The sequence below is a fragment of the Hippopotamus amphibius genome, chromosome 10 (genome assembly GCF_030028045.1).
Source record: "Hippopotamus amphibius kiboko isolate mHipAmp2 chromosome 10, mHipAmp2.hap2, whole genome shotgun sequence".
NCBI classification, from domain to species: Eukaryota; Metazoa; Chordata; class Mammalia; order Artiodactyla; family Hippopotamidae; genus Hippopotamus; species Hippopotamus amphibius.
Window position 1 is genome coordinate 111,713,469 of NC_080195.1, and position 18,758 is coordinate 111,732,226.

General features: G+C 42.1%; 1 protein-coding gene across 2 annotated transcripts in view; it reads left to right on the forward strand.

Annotated features, from left to right (window-relative positions):
• Positions 1 to 17,347, forward strand: part of SH3BGR (SH3 domain binding glutamate rich protein) — a 62,074-nt gene extending 44,727 nt beyond the window's left edge. For both annotated transcript variants that reach the window (XM_057697576.1, XM_057697575.1), the window contains 3 exons: positions 8,441 to 8,470; positions 13,514 to 13,675; positions 16,914 to 17,347. In XM_057697576.1, coding sequence (XP_057553559.1) covers positions 8,441 to 8,470; positions 13,514 to 13,642 — 159 coding nt within the window. In that variant the 3' untranslated portion in view covers positions 13,643 to 13,675; positions 16,914 to 17,347. The remainder of the gene's footprint in view (positions 1 to 8,440; positions 8,471 to 13,513; positions 13,676 to 16,913) is intronic.
• Positions 17,348 to 18,758: the final 1,411 nt, after the last annotated feature.

The window sequence follows — 18,758 nt, forward strand, 5'->3', positions numbered from 1 at the left end:
AGCTGAGGATAAGAGGGGTCCTGGGGGAGGGAAACTGACACCAGCTCAAAGCCAATCAGGGGAATTGCGGGGCCCGGCCGATGCTAGGCCTGTGAGCTCATTCTAAAGGATTCCAAGGCAGGGGCTGCAGGGTAAAGGGCCGAGGACAGACTGTGGTTCTGGAAATGCCAAGCTCAGATAATGGTGGATCAGACAGGCTGCTTATTCAAGGAATTCTGAAAATGTGGCTGGGAAGCCAGGCAAAGGGGAGACCCTGGTGCCTCCGCGGCAGGGAGCCTGAATAGGCTGAGTCTCCTCCTGGGGGAATTTCAGTGGGCTTTGCCTTGGGCCAATTGTAGCGAAGACTATTTACCAAACCCCGATGGTTTGCGTCTATAATTATTTATTGATTCCAGGAGAGGTGTGGACAGCTTTTAGGATCACTGCACCCTTGTTCCCAGGAGATGGAGTGTGGCTGGGAAAGGGGCCAAGGCTGACAACATGCTGTGGAAAATGGAGGTGGCATCCGTTTGCCTTTATCGTAAGGAATTTAAATTTGGAAGGAATCAGGGCAGTAAATTCCCTTACGTTTGAACACTGCTATTTCAAGACATTGATAATTTAAGACCCTTTGACGTTTCTGTTTTGAAGAAAGATGAAATCTGCAATCTTGACTTAGAAGTTAGGTAGGTTTTCATGGCAGCCTGTATAATCCAGAAATAATCAATTTCAGATGAAATAGTGTGACAATTTAATTATCTTGTAATTTATAAAAATCCTTAAAAACATTTTATAATTTGAACTTTGCATGAATTACCTAATGCACTGCTACAGCATTATTGATTTATACGTTGAAATTCAGTTTGCTACTTTTAAGACAGACAAAGGTAAAAACATTACACCCCAGTCCCTTTCTCCCATGAGACCAAGAGGAAGACAGCATTTTTAGAATCAGAGCCTGCCTCCTACAGCGAGGGCAGGGTTGGCTTCAGCTTCTCAGCCGCTGGGCGGGGTAATTCAATGAAGTGAAAAGCTTTACAGCTGGGGATTCTCTTTGTTAAATTGTGAGCCCTTTACAGAGTAAATTATAATCTTCTGAATCCTCATAGGAATTTAAAAATCATTTTGTTATTTTTGCGTGGGCTGTGATGAAGAAATGACTAAATTTAGAAGAGGTTTTTATTTTAGATAAATATAGTATTAACATTAATGAGCAACTCTTTAATAATGTTTATTTTACATAAAGAGAGATTTTGATTTTTTCCCATTTGACAAGTAATACGGGCTCTGTGATGTACTGTAATTTAGTTAAATAAGAAAAAAACCATGATGTGTCAGTAAATGTTAAATATGACATGATTAGCTTTGGGACTGAATGTATAGAAGACGAGTGAAATTTGAAAAAGAGACGAAAACGATCTGATATTTAGAATGCTTGCATTTTGTGCTTCAGGAACCTTCTGTCTGTTTTTCTGGCTTGGGGGTTGTTTTTCAAGGTTAAGACGGGAAGGCTGTCTCAGCTACTTGTCATCACATCTCTCCTGGCTGTGAACCCAGGCTTAGATGGGTTTATTTGTGATGAACAGAAAGGCCCATTAGATCACTGTGTTTTACCTTTGTAACATGAATTTTTAAAGCACCAGTCACATCCAGTAGGTTCTTCTAGACATTACGACTCAGATAAATCCAAGGTTTTTAGATAAGATCTCTGACTATTGAAACCATCTTGTGGAAATTTCATGGATTCTTACCTTTTGCTCCTCCAGCTCGTTGTATTTAAATAGCAGCTCCCTGTGCTTTCTTCTCTAACCCACATTCCGTCAGGGATTTAAAGAACACAACATTTGTGGGCCAAGACTTGGTTCCTAAGACTTGTGGGTGTGGACGGTCAGCTTCATTGATTTCTCTGGACGTCATAACATGTGCTCCATGCCCCCGCCTCCTGGCTGGCAGGAGATTCAATCCAGGTGCAGCGTTTCCGAGACTCACTCCTCCGCGGGGACTTAGTGTCATCCTGGGGTCTTCGGCGGTGGCCGGAGGGGAGAGGGCTCTGGTTCTTTGGGTGGTCACGGTGTGCCGTGCGTTCCCTGCTGCCTATTGGCTGCTCTTGATGCTGGTCTCCCGGCCTGGCTCAGGCCCTCTGCCCTGGCTGGCTGTGGCCACGCCTCTGAGAGTGACCAGCCCTCCGACCGCAGTCGGATGCTTCGCTGTGCACCGTGCCCAGGTGCTACCCAGTTGCCCCAGTGGTCCCTGGCTCAGTTTCTACATCAAGCAGGGCCTGGGTAGCACCACCTGGAACACCCACCTCCTTCTGGCTGCTTCATCTCCTCAGCTCCAAGCCCTAAGCTCCAAGCTCGTTTTTCCAGGGATCATCTAGCTTCCTCGCCTGTCTCAGGCCAGGGTTTTGAAAAGCAAGGCCCTATGTAACGTCTTCCCTAGGGGCAGAGAACCAGAACAACTATGCGGCAGTCTTCTTGGAGTGTGGGGAGGGACAGTAACTCTATTCCCTCCCTCTATTTTTGGGTAGTAGGGAGAACAAAATGAGAATTCATATCCTGGTATATGCAGCCACACTATTCCTAACAAGGAATACAAATGTATCTTAACCTTTAATTCTGAAATGATTACAGACTCACAGGGGCATAATACAGAGTCCTGTGTGCCCTTTACCTGGCTTCTGTCAACAGTGGCATCTCAGATGGCTGCAGTAGGAGATGGAAACCAGGAGTATGACATTGGTGCATCTTTTGAAAGTAGACTTACAGGCCTTTTTCAGGGTTGGCCATTTTTTCCAAGCCTTTCATTTGTGTGTTAAAAACCATTCCTTTGTGTGTTACGAACCGTTTTCAAGTGGGCAGTGGTAACAGCTCCCTCTAGCGGCTGGTGGTGTTAAAACGCGTGATAGACCAGCTAAGTGTCTCGTTCACCTGATCTCAACTACTGCACGTGCTTACTCAGTACACACTTGTAAATGCTCAAAGGATGCCACTTTAATAGGGAAAATATTTATCCAAGAATATCACATTGATTTGAAAAAAAGAGATGAGGAAAGAAACTGTTATCTCCTTTAGTGAGATGGACTTCCCCTCACCACCAACCCAAGCCTCTGGGGTTCCTACAACACAGAGTGCTGAGGTGTATATCACCTACTTGCTGAGAGGTCGGTGCAACATTTAGGAGACAAGATGGTGCACGCTGAAAAGACCACTCATTCCTGCCTAGGAAGATCTCGCCTGTAGCTTCATTCCCCTTGTAGAGAGGGGACTGCATGGTCCCCTTCCCTGATGACCCAGGAAGGGATGAGGGGCTCAGGAGGAGAGGGGAGGCTTGTGAATGGTACCAGAGGAGTAAAGGAGGAAGGCAGGTCACCTCAGCTTCTGGGCACACTGAGAAGGGGACTGCAGACTGGGGGTGTCATGAGAACTTTGTGAAACCCTGAAAACAAAAGATGCAGCTTATTCATCTTTGTGTTTGGTGTTCACTGAGGTCAAAGTATTTTACACTGTATCCTTTTTAAAAAAAATATTACTTATTTATTGGCTGCATTAGGTCTTCGTTGCTTGGTGCAGGCTGTCTCTAGTTGCACTGAGCCAGGGCTACTCTTCCTTGTGGTGCACAGGCTCCTCAGTACAGTGGCTTCTCTTGTTGTGGAGCATGGGCTCTAGGCGTGTGGGCTTCACTAGTTGCAGCACATGGGCTCAATAGTTGTAGCTCATGGGCTCTAGAGCACAGGCTCAGTAGCTGTGGCGCACAGGCTTCCTTGCCCTGCAGCATGTGGGATCTTCCCGGCCCAGGGGTTGAACCTGTGTCCCCTGCATTGGCAGGCAGATTCTTAACCATTGCACCACCAAGGAAGTCCTATATTGTATTCTTTGCCAACTCAATGGCCCTCTCCAAAATCTTCTAAGACCTTGTCTTGGCTGACTACATGATTGTGGTCTATAAATCTTCCCCACTCTGCTTCTTCCAAAATCTGTCTTGAGGATAGTTGCTCAACCAAGAGGGTGGCATTAGTATAGGTCCTCCACGAGCTGGTGAGAATAAGGCTGTGTCCCTGTACTGTCTGCGGATGGAGAGAACCTTGCTCTTGCCCCTGACCTCCAGCTGCTCTGAGGCTGGCTGCCCTCCTCAGATCCCTCTGGGCTGCTGCCCGCCTTCCTTCCACACCAGCCGCTTGTCCTACCAGCCGCTGCCTGACACTCACCACGGCCGACACCTGTCCTTAGTCCTGGCCACGTGCCTCGTCAGCGGCCTGCCTCCCTGGCCAAGTTCCCAGCAGAAATAGCTGCTGGTGAGGTTCTAAGACTTTGGAGGCTTCCTCTGATTAGCTCCCTTAGAAGAACAACAAGGTAACATGATTTTCAGTGTAGCTTTGTCAAGCGAATGATTCATACCCTATCCTAAGACCCTGCAAAAATCTCAGCTTAATTGACCATGTGATTATAATTATCTTAAAAATAACATTTTGCCAATACAGTTATTTGCCAACCGTAACAATCAATTCAAGCGTTGTATACAGATGACTTTTAAGGATCTGCCTAATTCAGACACTTTATGATTCTGTGCGCTAATGGATGGATGTTTAAGTTTTAATTTAATTAACGTATCCCACCTCCTCCTAAGAAATATTTGAGGGAGGAGCGGCAAACATGGATACCTTCATTCAGCATTTTGTTGACAGATTTGTTTTTTTTTTTTTTTTTGGGCACACGGGCTTAGTTGCTCCACGGCATGTGGGATCTTCCTGGAGCTGGGATCGAACCCGTGACCTCTGCATTGGCAGGCGGATTCTTAACCACTGCGCCACCTAGGAAGCCCTTGTTGACAGATTGAGTGCCACCACATGCCGGGCGTTCAGGGACTGGGGATGGAGCAATGAAAATGAGCTTCTATTCTGGTAGAGCTGGTGATGGTCATAGCCAAGGTTCTTCAAAGCTTACCTGACCTTTTGAGGCTAAGTATTTCTGTAAATTCTCTGAGCAATTACTTTCTCTATTTAATGTCTCCTTCAAGAAATTGAGGTCAATTCAGATATTGATAAAAGCCCTAGGTCGCTCAGTAGTTGCTGCTAGCTACCCTATAAAAGCTGAGATGAGCACTTATTCCTGTGGGAACGCCTCCTGCCCTCTAGCCTAGCTCTAAGCATAACCCCATATTGAGTGTGGGTATCTTGTTAATTCATTTGTTTCAGCTATACACAATTAATAAAAATAATTGGATTTAGAAAAATGTAAAACTCTACACAGCTGACAATTCTGTTGCATATTGTGAATTTTAATTTGGTCTCATGTAGATGAGAAGAGAATTAATGTTCTTTGAGTTCTAAAGAGTTACTAGCAGACTTTATAGGTTCATTTATCCAGTCACTTAACACACTGATTGAGCTCGTACCTTGGCTTCAGACAGTGGCTGGGTCCTTGAGATCCAAAAATGAATAAAGACACAGGTTGTGCCCCAAGGAGTACACAGACTAGTAAGGGAGACAGATTAGTAAATGATGATTGTGGGAGTGAATAAGGGGGTGCCCTGACTCAGCCTTATGGGTCAGGAAAGTCTTCCTTGAAACTATCATTTTTAAGCAGTGTCCTGGAAAGTGTGTCCAGTGTGAGAAAGTTGCATGTGACTGTTGGCTGAAATAAAACACAATGAGGCTATGGGCTTCCCTGGCAGCACAGTGGTTGAGAATCCGCCTGCCAGTGCAGGGCACGCGGGTTCGAGTCCTGGTCCAGGAAGATCCCACATGCTGCGGAGCTACTAAGCCCGTTCGCCGCAACTACTGAGCCTGTGCTCTAGAGCCTGCGAACCACAACTGTTGAGCCCATGTGCCACAACTACTGAAGCCCATGTGTCTAGAGCCTGTGCTATACAACAAGAGAAGCCACTGCAATGAGAAGCCCACACACCGCAACAAAGAGTAGCCCTCGCTCGCCGCAACTAGAGAAAGCCTGTGCACAGCAACGAAGACCCAACGCAGTCAATATATAAATAAATGAATAAATAGATAAAAAACAATGATGAGGCTAAAGAGGTGAGCAGGGGCCAGATCATGATGGCCTTTCAGCTGTTCCAAGGAGTATGGGTTTATCTTGAAAAGATGGAAAGTTGCATGGTAAGGTGGGCTGTCTTTTAGGATGATATCTCTGGCTACAGTGTGGAGAACAGGTTGGAGATAAGGAAGGCTAGAGGTGATGTAACCCCGGGGAGAGAAGATGGTGGTCGTGGCAAAGGAAGGACAAGGCACGGGCAGAATTAGACACTATTAAAGAGCTGCAACCAACACATCGCTGAGAAGCCAACACCTGAATTTTGCAACAAGTGCAAGACTCTCTTTTCCTGGACTTTATTTTAGCTTTAAAACTTGGAGTGTTGCCAGAATTAATTTGGAGATTCCCAGTGCTGGGAAACCGCTTGGGCTGACTCAGCCTTGGCCGACTGGATCGGGTTTTCACATTTTGTATTTTCTTTGCCAATCTCAGAAATCTGAGAGTATTATTCTGGAACTGGCCAAGAACTTGAGGCCCGGCCAGAGAAGGTGGCAGTGTACAACATCCTCCATCACTTGCCTTCCATGATGATCTTGAGAGGCAGCGTGGTAGAATAGGAAGGACACTAAATTAGGAACCAGGAGTCTCGAAGTGAGTCCCAATTGTGTTACTTACAAGGGTGAGTCAAAAATTACTCTCACTCCGGATGTATTAAAACTTCTGTTGGCTGCACTGTCTTATCAGTGCTTCCCATTCAAGTTTGCTGTCTTCCCAGTCACTGCTGTGCAGGTGTGAACGCGTTCCATCAGTTCATTTGTAACTGCGGTGCCAGCAAAAGTGGATGCCCCACTTGTGATCTGCATAAAAGAAGAGCAGCGTGCAGTGATCCACTTTTTTTGTGGTCTGAGAGTGTACCTGGTGCCGTTATTTATCGAAGACTTTGTGCGCAGTATGGAGAAAGTGTTCTGTTGCGAAGAAGTGTGTGTGAATGGATGGAGATGCTTACCGAAGAGCTGAAGCCTAAATTTTGGGTTAAATACAGAGGACTGCTCTCCAAGGGCGTTGTGATCTTGCATCACAATGCACATCCGCACACTTCTGCCCACACTGTCGACAGTTTTCAAAAACTTCATTCTGAGGTGTTAAAACATCCTCCCTATAGTCCTGATCTTGCTCCATTGGACTTTCACCGGTTTGGTCCCCTGAAAGCAGCCCTTCTGATGAAGAAGTGAAGACAGTGGTGCATTCGTGGCTTGCAGATCAGCTTAAAACATTTTTTAATGAGGGAATATGAAAGTTTGTTGACAGATGGACAAAGTGTATTGAAAAGCAAGTAGATTATGTCAAAAAAAGGATGTATTTGTTTTCTCTAAAAGTTAAGTAAAATAAATCCTACAGCCAGAGTGTGGATAATTTTGGACTCACCCTCGTATTTGGCCTCTGATTTTTGGCAAATTACATAACTCTGTGGTCTTGGTGTCCTCATCTGTCCAGAGAAGGGACTGAGTAAGAGGACATAAGCAAATATGAGGTTGCTTTCAACTCCCTCAGTTCAAAATTCCATGAGCTCACTGCTTGTGTTGTAAGGCGTTAGGAATTTTTAGGGACTGCTCTGTAGAACCAGATCTCTCCACTGAATTAGGCCCAGAGAGGCTCATCGGAGGGCCATTTTGGGAGGAGATGGGAAGGTTCTTATTTCTTTGCAATTTTAGGAGATACCGTCTGGTACTTCTACTTCGATCCGGGGAAAAGAGAAATTCCAGTGGGTTGGCAGAGTGGAGACCTGTTTGAGCCCGGGATGGCCTCACCCTTTCTTACCTTGAAGTTTCTTTCTTTAACCAGAAATCAGTGCTTAAATACTACACGGTTCAGAAATGTTATCATTTTGTTCTGATGGAGGAAAAGTTTTTGATATGCTTTTATTAATTGGTTCAGGACTGAAGTAAAGGTATACTCATAAGGACATAAAAGCAGAAAAGACATAATTTTGTTCAAATTTTCTAATTGCTTATGTATATGGTCTGAATTTTCCCTGATAGCTGTATAGGTCTGCAATACGCTTTGGGTATAGAGACAGGATTAAACGTATAATTAAGCAATATTACTAATTAGCTATATTTTCTCAGGAGTAGGAGTGATGAAAATATGTCTTTAATGTCATAATATTCCAAGGGCTTGAAATATAATGCATGAAATAAGTAGGCATTGCTCAGTTATCATATCTTTGCTGTTGATATGTTTTCTCAATAAATTGTCTTTCATTTTGATAAACATGCATTTTATAATAGTTCGCTTAATTTTCATTTATTTTTGAAATTTAAAAGCGTTTATGTTTTTATTTTTACACAATTTTTAAAGGTTACTTTCCATTTACAGTTATTATAAAATATTGGCTATTTAGTGTGCTTAATTTTTAGATTCAACTTAAAACTTATGTGAATTTCTATTTTTCTTTAATTTCTGCTTATGGGCTTAAGGAAGAAGAGGGAGAGACAGCCACGGAAGAGGTACAGTAGCATATTTCACAGTCGTGTTGTGTTTAACAAACGTGGTTTGTGATTTGCATCCCTTTTAAGTGAGAGAATTGCAGCTTTAGCCACATTTCTCCTTGTTCTTCATGATACAGAGAAGCTGATGCAACCCGGACTCGCAGAAAGTCCTCCTTTAGCCTTCTGAGAAGAGAAAATAAGTTGTAGCTACACTTATCAAAGGGAGGTGGCCCTGGACCCATTTCTGAGCCTCCCATGGTGAAGGTGTCGTCAGCGGTCAGGCCAGGCCAGGCCAAGTCCTTTGGTGGAGATTTCTTCTCCATTCTTCCTTCCCACCTCATTGAATAGTGCACAGTTTATGCAGTTTGCATGGTGCTTACGGGTGTTGTTTGATTGTCTCCTATTCACCTCGTTGGTGAGGGAGGGATTCTTTCCCTCTGGTTATGGGAACGGCTGACCCACAACACCTGCCACTGGACAGGTGAGATGGACAGCAGTTTATTAGTTACGTGTTCTCCAAGCCCAGGGGATGAGGCCGTCCGCACAGTGCAGGGTCACACAGGAGGCGGGCGGGGGTCCCTTGGGAACAGTGTGAACTTTTGGGGGCTGTGGGACGCAGGCTTTGTAGTATCAAGAGGCCGCGTGGAGGATGTGATTGGCCTGTTTGCATAATTCTGGGGGGTGAGCAAGCACTGTGTCTCATCCCTTGATAAAGGGGGCTGCTTGGGTGGGAGACCTAATCTGTGGGAGCAGAAGGGGAGGGGAACCAGTGGTCAAGCCATTTTAAGTCTTCCTGATTTTACCAGATGTTAAGGCAGCAGATAACATGGAGTCTTAATTTTAGGTCTTGCACCGTAGGTGTGTACCTTAGACATCATGAAGTTTAAACATGCAGCTCATCATTTAGTGTCTGGAAGACAGGTGACATTAGGTAACCACATGGTTCTAGGATTTCTAGTACCCCAAGGGAAGCATTATTATTGTTATTATTTTGTGTGTGTGTGTGCCTTTTTTTTTTTAATTGAAGTATAGTTGATTTACAATGTTGTGTTAGTTTGAGGTGTACAACAAAGTGATTCAGTTATGTGTGTGTGTGTATCTATATTTTTTCAGATTTTTTCCCTTATAGGTTATTATAAAATATTGAGTATTTTCCCCTGTGCTATAGAGTAGGTCCTTATTATTTATCTATTTTATACATAATAGTGCATATATGTTAATCCCAAAGTATTAATTTATCCCTCCCCGCAGAGGGAGCATTATGGACTTGAAAAGAGTTTTTAACCTGACCCCCCAATTTGATTTTATAGCAGAACAGTGGTTCTCATCTGTTGGTGTGGATTAGAATCACCCATGGTGTTTTTGAACCTTCAGAAGCCCGCATCCCTCACCCAGTGAATAAGACCCTCCAGGGCTTAGCGTGCCTTCGGGTCGTCTATAGGGCTGAGGTGGGGAGTCTTCATTTTAGGGGGCTAGGATTGAAGGGGATGAGAGATCACACAGAGATAAACATGGAGATGAAAGAGCCTGCAGTTCCCTGTTTGGGGCAGAGCCTTCCCCTTTGCTTCCCTCCTATGCCCATGAGAGGAAACAGCAACAACAGGAAAGAAAAAGATTATAAATTAGGAATAAATTAAAATTAGGAATGTAAAAGAAACACATACATTTAATAAGTTAACGAATTTAAGAAAGAAATGTCTTAGTGAATACAGGTAGAAAAAGAGGAGCTAAAATAGAAGGGAAACAAGTTCATCAAGATAAAAGATGAATAACTATACAAAAGAATAAGTATTAAAAAATTGACTGCTGAAGATATAAAGTTTAGAAGTATAATTAAAACATTAAAAGAAAGATTAGAAAACAGTATTACTATTATTAAGGATAAAGTTTAAAGGAATAAAATTTTTCCTCAGTAACATGTTAATTTAAACGATTATTGGGCTGGCTGACATGTTTGTTCATAGGGCCTATGCTTAAATAATAACCAGCATTCCCAGGAAGAAATCGTATCCCATGTTTGGAACCAGAGGTTATTGGACCAGTTGAAGAATTCAGTTAAAGTAGTAGATCATAAAAGTGTAGAGGCCTTAAACTTTTATTTTAACTTGAAATATATAAATGTATATTCACTGTCTGTTGTTTTGGATGCGGGACAAAGAACTTTTCTTTAAATAATAGTCCAATGATTAGAACTACTCGTCTTTCTAACATAAACATATTCATTTATGTGTCTAGAAATTTCAGTTTTGGCTTCTTTAAAGTAGAGCAGAAATTTAAAGACACTTGCAAAGCACTCTAGGTGCATAAATCTTTTTCTCTCTCTTCTTTAAAAAAAAATATATTTTTATTTAATTAAAAAAAAATTTTTTTTTGGCTGCATCAGGTCTTAGTTGCAGCATGCTGGATCTTTCCTTGCAGTGCGCAGGCTCTTCTTTGTGGTGTGAGGGCTTCTTTCCAGTTGTGGTGTGTGGGTTCCAGGGCATGTGGGATCTGTAGTTGCAGCATGTGGGTTCTCTTCTTGAGGCACGCGAGCTCAGTAGTTGTGGCACAAGGGCTTAGTTGCCCCACGGCATGTGGGACTTTAGTTCCCCCACCAGGGATTGAACCGGTGTCCTCTGCATTGCAAGGCAAATTCTTTACCACTGGACCACCAGGAAGTCCCCATAAATCTCTTTGGATTTCATGACTGCCCCCTGCCACCCAAGGTTTTTGACACTTCATTTGATGACAAGTATTTAAGGTGATTAAATGTATGGGTCTTTTCAAAGTATTCCATTAATTTTACATAGGGAAAAAGTTCTTTTTATGCTCCTATTTCACTGATTTCCAGGATGCTTTTTAAAATTGTAATTACAGGAAGACTAACTTGGATACACCAGCATGGGAACAAACGTAACTCGCCCTGGTAAATGAAGACTTTGGTGGGTGGTGATGCCAAACCTACTGGTTGTGAGCACTCACTGTGCCTTAATCAACCAGTGTGATTGAAGAGAGAGAATATAGACTACAGCAGGGGTTCTCAAAGTGGGGTTCCCAGAGCAGCACCAGCAGTCTCCCCTGGGGACCGCTACAAATACACATTCTCAGGCCTGGCTCCAGATCTGCTGAATCAGAAACCCCGAGGTGGAGCCTAGCAGGTTGCTTTGAGAAGCCCTTCAGGTGATTCTGATGCCCTCTCAAGGCTGAGAACCACTGGATTAGAACATAGGTCCTAGGTGACCCATGTGTGGAGGTCAAGGGCAAGAACGCCTACTGTGTTGATGCTCATAATAAAAAGTCCATCCAATTTCAAGCTCAATAATATTTCTTTTACATTTCGAACTTGTGTTTGGTTGAAAAAAAAAGGTTTTAATTTTCTTTTGGTGACTGAAATGAGTAATAGAAAACGTGTAAGGAGAAAGAGAAGGCTTCCAAGACCGAGGAAGGTCTTTAACTCCATCTAAGTTTTCACAGATGAACCCTCTCCTTTCCTGTTCTCTCCCTGCTTGTTGAAACATTTGAATTCTACTAGTTTTATTTTGAAAGCTTCAAAGAATGGTCCCTTTTTTGTTGAGAAATTTTGTTGTGCTTCCTCAGCGGCCCTGGGGGAGGATTGCATGATGAGGAGCTTTGTGATAAGTTTCATTAACTGAGCGTGGCGAGGCCAGCATGCTGTCTCTGTGTTGCTGACACTGGGGAAGAGGCACTACGGGTCCAAGTGAAGCCGGGCTGAGATGCTCGCCCAAATGCGTGCCTGCTGAATCTGCACTTCGTTAGCTGGGTGGTGGGAAGTCTTAACTTTAACCCCCAACAGGGGTGGAACCATGTCAACATGTGGGTGAACCTGTTCCGAGAATGTTAGTGGATTCTGGGGGCAGGTCCAGAGTGACGTTCTTGGACTCGCCTTACTTCTATTCCGTCCGTGCATGTTCGCTACGTCTCAGTGACCTTCACTGTAATCAAGACTTTGAAGAATCAAGACTGTTTTTCAACATTTTGGGGTTAATCATTTAAAAATGCTAATAAGAGAGCTAAATTAAAATGGAAAACTCAAAGACAGAATATTTACCAAAAGTCACATATATTGTCCAGGCATTTCAGTGGAAGGTCATCGACATTAAAGAAGGTCTCAAATGTCAAGAGAAACTCCTTCCCAAAACTTTTGTTGGATTTTTGAAATTACAAAAAATTCATGATCTTTATAGAAAATTTAGAAAACACAGATAACAACAGAAAATAAAAACAGCTTATAACACCATTGCCAGAGAGAACCACTAGCTACACACTCTCACACACATACACACACACACTTATCAAACCTTGATGAATACTCTTCTGTAATCTATTTTTATTCATGTAATTAATCTACATATTTTTGGGGGGGATGGTAAATATAGATCTGCTTCATTATTTTTAATATTATTTATCAAACTAATCCCTATTCTTAGATCTCAAAGTTATTTTTAGCCTATTCTTTACAGTGACTTTTTAATATCTATATATTATATCTTTCCAATAATAATTTCTTTAGTTTCTCTCTCGTTCGGCAAGCTTCCATTTTTTAAAATCTCGTTTAAATAAGACAAACGTTATTAATTTGCAGGTAGTTTCAGACTATATGTAGGTTGCTGATAACTTTGACTTCAAGAAATTAGCTTGCTATAACAAAATATAACCAGCTTAAATACATTTAAAAGCTTCATTCTTTCTGACAAAATTCTATTTCCTGAGATTCTTTTTGTATTTTATTCTTCCAACTGCCTTCTGAATTTTTAAAGGTACCTGGAGGAGAACAGTCTGTTAATATGAGTAAAGACTATATGCTTAAGAGGAACCATGAAACTCATTAGAATTAATGCATTGCCCTGCAGAGCCATCCTAGATTAGGGGTCTGTGTTTAGGAAGATGATACGTGTGTGTGTGTGTGTGTGTTGTGTATGTTGTGTGTTGTGTGTTTGTGTGTGTTGGGTTGGGGACTGTGGGAGGCCCTCAAATCTACTCTGATATTTTACGCTCTTTTTCCTCACTGTCTCTGTTGACCCTTACACTTCTCAATAATAATGTAATTTTTGTTAAAATAAGACAGAGGAAGTAACCACAGAGGGAGCAGAAGGGGAAGCAGAGGAAGAGGAAGCTGGAAGAGGGGAAGAGGAGGAGCCAGGAGAAGAAGAAGAAGAAGAAGAAGAAGAAGAGGAGGAAGAAGATTCTTAGGCCCTTTCGTGCTGTATTCTTCAACTTGTCCAGGTAGCCACTTCGCTCTGGGGTTGAAGCCTTGTTTATTACAGTCTGCTGTCTGGATCACATTCCACTTGGTGACAGACATGGATTCCAGTTCGATCTATTTGCCTGTCTTCCCGAGGCCCTGGACTGCCCCTTCCTGGAGCCACAGGGCTGGTGAACTCTGCTGGACCCATTGCTGGGTGCTAGGGCGAGGAAGGCTGTGGTTGGTGTGACTTCTAGGAGAAGGCATAGCTTTGAGGTAAGGAGGAGTTTGTTTTGTACCTGCTCCTCCTCTGTATTTAAGTGAAAGCACAGGATGTGCTCTGTTCGCAGCGTTCTATCACATGGCCTCCTTTGCCAGCCAACATACTTACATCTTCCCTGGGGGAGTTTACAATCCATGTTCTCAACGACAGCAATAACTTACAACCTAAAAAAATCACCACGCTGGCTGCTCGTGAAAAAAAATATTGCTACCAGAGATTCAGTCGTAAGTGCTTGATATTACATTTACTCACGTACATTCATTGATTTATACCAAAATATTCACTTATTCAACATCAGCCAGAACACTAATGTAGAAACGCTTTGGGACAGGGTGAAGTCACTTGAGGTATGTTTGACAAGCACGCTTGCTGCCTTGTAATTTTAAACTTCTGCTGACAACGCACAAGAATTATGTAGTTCTTAGCAGTTTGGTGAGTGCTACATAAATCTATTAATAAGATGCTGATAGTGGATATTGAGAACACAGGGGAAGTGCTCAAATATTGTGGGCCATACAGAGAAGACGGTAGGTATGAAAACACCAAGAGATCATTAACAGCTATGAAAATATCTGGTTTAACAGACATTTAGCAAATACCCGTGTAAACGGTATGTTTTTGTTGACATTATTTGACCTAGCAACCAGATTTGAGGGCAGTTGTTTATTCTGTAGGGCAGTGAGGCTTACAGTTTGCACTGGTGCTGAGTTCTTGTTAATTAAAAATGTTTTTTAGTCTCCTTTCTGTCCATATTATGCCTCCACTGAAACGTATAAGATAGATTTGGGGGCTGTTGATATCAGGGGAGCAGGAGGAAAAAGAGAATGAGGGAGTGAGCACTGGACGCACAGCAGGTCTTCAGTTAAGGTCTGCGGTCACACTCGGAGCCTGTCTAGTGAAGAGCAGACAAAAGGGTTCAGCTGGAGAAGGAGAAAGAAACCGCTGGTGCTTGTAAATATTGGCTAACAAACAGCTCCACTCTGTGTACCAAACACTAATTTGAATAGCATGACTCTCCTGTCTTAATATACTTATACATAAAACAGTAATATTAAAAAAAAAAAGAATATATTTTTAGGAAATCTTGGAGCTGATGGGGAGTAGCCATGACATTTTATTATTGGATCATGAAAGTTTCATCACGCCTTTATTCAAATTACAAAGCAAATCCAGCCCATCATGTGATGTTTTCCCAGGTGGTTTCTTTTGTGTTGTGGACATATAGACCTCTATTGTAGGGCCGAAGGATTGTCTTTTTGGAAGCAATCTCATTTCTTTTATTTTTAACTTTCTTCTAAATAAAAGAAAATAAAAAATTACTGTTGAGAAGTCTGCTGTCCGTCTGATTAGTGTCCCCAATCCTGTTCCTAAGGAATGGATTGGGACTCAGTTTTGAAAAAAAGAAAACTGTCAAGTTTACTTTTGAAATTTTATCTGAAGAATGATGGGAAAGGAAAATATGCTGATATTTATACAACGCCCCCCCAACAGTAAAAGACTCATGAATACTGTTTAAATTCATTTCTATTCTCTCCGCTTGTAAAGTTCTTTTAAAATTATGCAACTTAATTATAAAAACATGTTGAATGTGAAATGACAAGCTGAGAGGGAGTGCTTCACGTAGCTAGATGGTTTTATAGGCTGATTAAAAAAAAAAAAGAGACAAATACAGCTGCACTCAGCCCATTTTGCCTGTTTCTCTGATGGCTCCTAGTTTGGAATTTAGTCCACAGTAGTTTGTCGTGAGGTCAAAATGCCTGACGGTGAAGGTGGGAATTAGCCTCCTAAATCCCATCCCTGATGCCCAGAGAGATCCAATGTCCTTCTTGAAAATGCAGCATGGCAGTGAAATCATGCATTTCATTGGGCAAACCATTCAGTATCTAAAGACAAACCCATCTCATAGTTCATGGTTCTGCCAGGCATTTTATTTGAAAAGATGGTTCTAGGGAGACTGTGGCAACGAATGGAACTATGAAAGATTTCTCCTTTCCTGTGTTTGTTGCTAAATTGATGCCCCAGGAAAAACAGTGTATAGTCTGAGACTGAGCTCTGTCTCCTAAAAGGCTGCTGCTTAATACTGTCCACTAGTCTAACCGTGGACCTTTTCAAATTCCTCCCCCAGGACTAAGCTGTAAATTCAGCTTCTCAATTTTCCGTGAAAGTGCAGTGGGGAAACTATAATTGAAGAGGTCAACTTCCTTCTCCTTCTCCTTCTTCTTCTTCTTCTTTTTTAATGTTGAAATCCAATTTTATTTCCAAAGGCTGTATGTCTTTATTTTTACATTCTTACATTTTCTTGCCTGAAGCAATGGTATTTTATGACCATTGAATTTCAAAAGTATAAGAGAAGCGGCCCATAGACATTCCTACCAGTATTAGGAGACAATGTCTGCATCCCTTTATGATAATATCTGCTTAGTATTTACCTAACACTTTCCTTCTAATCATTCTCAAGTCCTTTTTTTGGCATTTAAAAATGTTTTTTTTAAATTAATTTTTATTGGATTGCTTTACAACGTTGTGTTAGTTTCTGCTGTACAGCAAAGTGCAGTATGTATACACATATCCCCTCTTTTTGGGATTTCCTTCCCATTTAGGTCATCACAGATCACTGAGTAGTGTTCCCTGTGCTAAAGAGTAGGCTCTCATTAGTTATCTATTTTATACATCTTAGCGTATGTATGTCAATCCCAATCTCCCAAGTCATCCCTCCACCCTTTCCCCCGCTGGTGTCCCTAAGTGTGTTCTCTACATCTGTGGAAGATGTCAGCTTCCTTCTGATGTTTGATAGGTTAGTACAGAGAAAGGATATAAACGTCGTCTGGTTTTCCGTGAGAAAAAATTTAATTTCCTCTCTTTGCCCTTGATGAGTAGCAGTTTCTAGAATAAAATGCAATACTTCCCTTGATTGCGTGTTAACTAATTAAGTTTGTGGTAAACCTTCTCTGCTTCTCTTTAATGGTCTCCTCCCTAATGTTTCCCCTCTCTTTTAGGAAACCCAAGCCATGAAGCACCACTTCAACTGTCTCCCACCAAACCAAATTCAACAAAATGCTTTGGCCTGAAGCTAGCACACGTCTGTCAGTACATCCGGGGTTCACCGAGGAATTGTGTGATCTGACACGGTTAGATCGCCATGCGTGTACCTACTTAATCACATCCATATGAAATCAGACGTGAAGACAACACATGCATATACCTTCATGGGCCTGACATTTGTGGCCTTTGCTTAATTTTTTTTTTTTCCTCTGCATGAATAGACCTTCTAATACCCTGAAAAAAAATGAATTCAAAATATAGCACTTCTCTTTGTGATATGACAAAAGTATTTCTTGGTATGCGCCTTAGGCTACTTTTCTCAGAATTAGCTTTGAAAATAAAGAGCTTTCCAGAGAACAATCATAGAAATAAAGATGAGTAGCAAATATCTGGTCCCAAGGAGCAGATTTCATTTCTAGTCTCTTCGTGTATAACCTGAACTCAGTCTGTGTGTTGCAGAGTCCAGATCCTCAGCAGAACTTTTCCATCTCCATTAGGATGGATGCTTCTCGTTGTCCTGATTATTTGGTCCATGTTTTCAAATGACACAGATTGTCTCGTTATGTCGTATTTTGTATTATTCATGCCGCTGTGTACATCGTCTCTGAAGCCTTGTTTAAATGTCACTACCGTCCACATGTGTAGGGGTCATGATGCAGAAAAATCAGCTTGCCAGCCCAGTGCCCTTTGCTAGTTTCTACGCGGGAGGAAGTGGTTGCTTCTGCTTCTCCTGCGTTGATTGATTTGCAGCCATGGCTGCTACGTGCAGAGCCCGTGACTGTAATTTTGCCTCCTGATGCTTAGTGTCTGTTCACCAAGAGCTGGTCCGGTGCCATGACTTGTTCACCAGGTAGGTTTGAAGCGTTTCTCTGCTCACCTGCCCCATCTCAGTGTCTGGTAGTTATTTTTTTCTTTCTGGTAAGATTTTGCTGACATCTCTTCCCTATCTGCGTATGTGCTGCTTCGTGTATTTTTCTTGCAGCCAACGTTGCTTCTGTACGGTCAGAAGGGCCCTTCTCCGTGTTGTTTTCCTAATTAAGGACCATGATGGCCATCAGCTTGGAATGGCCATAAACTTTTCCTCCTCCTGAGAGTCTGCCTATTGATTTTTCCGCTAAGCCTGTTGGTGTCATTGGGGAATGTAGTCTCCGGGGGCAGAAGTCGTGTGGCTCACAGGAACTCTGGCAAACAGCTCTTTTCTTGTTACCCTAGTAACAAAAAGGCATTTTGAAGAGAATTAAGATGATTTTGTTCCAAACTGCTGAAGTAGACTACTTTGAAGACCTTTCTCCCTAGTTAAACACAAGGTGAGAGACTGCGGTGGGATGGAAATTCGTATGATTGAAAATTAGTTTCTATTTTGTACTTTGTTGCATTAAATTATGTCCTATCTAAAAAGCATCACAATGTTAAAGCAGCTTCACACCCAAATAGGCCTTAAGTTTTTGCTGTTGCTTTGGCTGGTCTTTATCTCTTGTGGTGGAGAAGGATGGAGATAGATTTATTTAGGTAGGTGCCAATTTTCCTCCTATTTCTGATATTTTTAAATGATGATAAATATTTGTGCTAATAATACGCAGAGTAAATGACTTATTTAAATTGAATTTTTTCTTGTGTTGTCTTTCTGTAGTCAGGAAATTAATAGTCTAGTAAATATTCTGTATTCACTCACATTTCATTTTCCATCAAGTATTATTAAAATGCAGAAATCACTTACATCGATAATACCATGTAAGTTGTATCAGTTCTCTTCCAGATTTGGCTTCACCTATAACCTCCAATGGTTAGTGAGTCCAGAG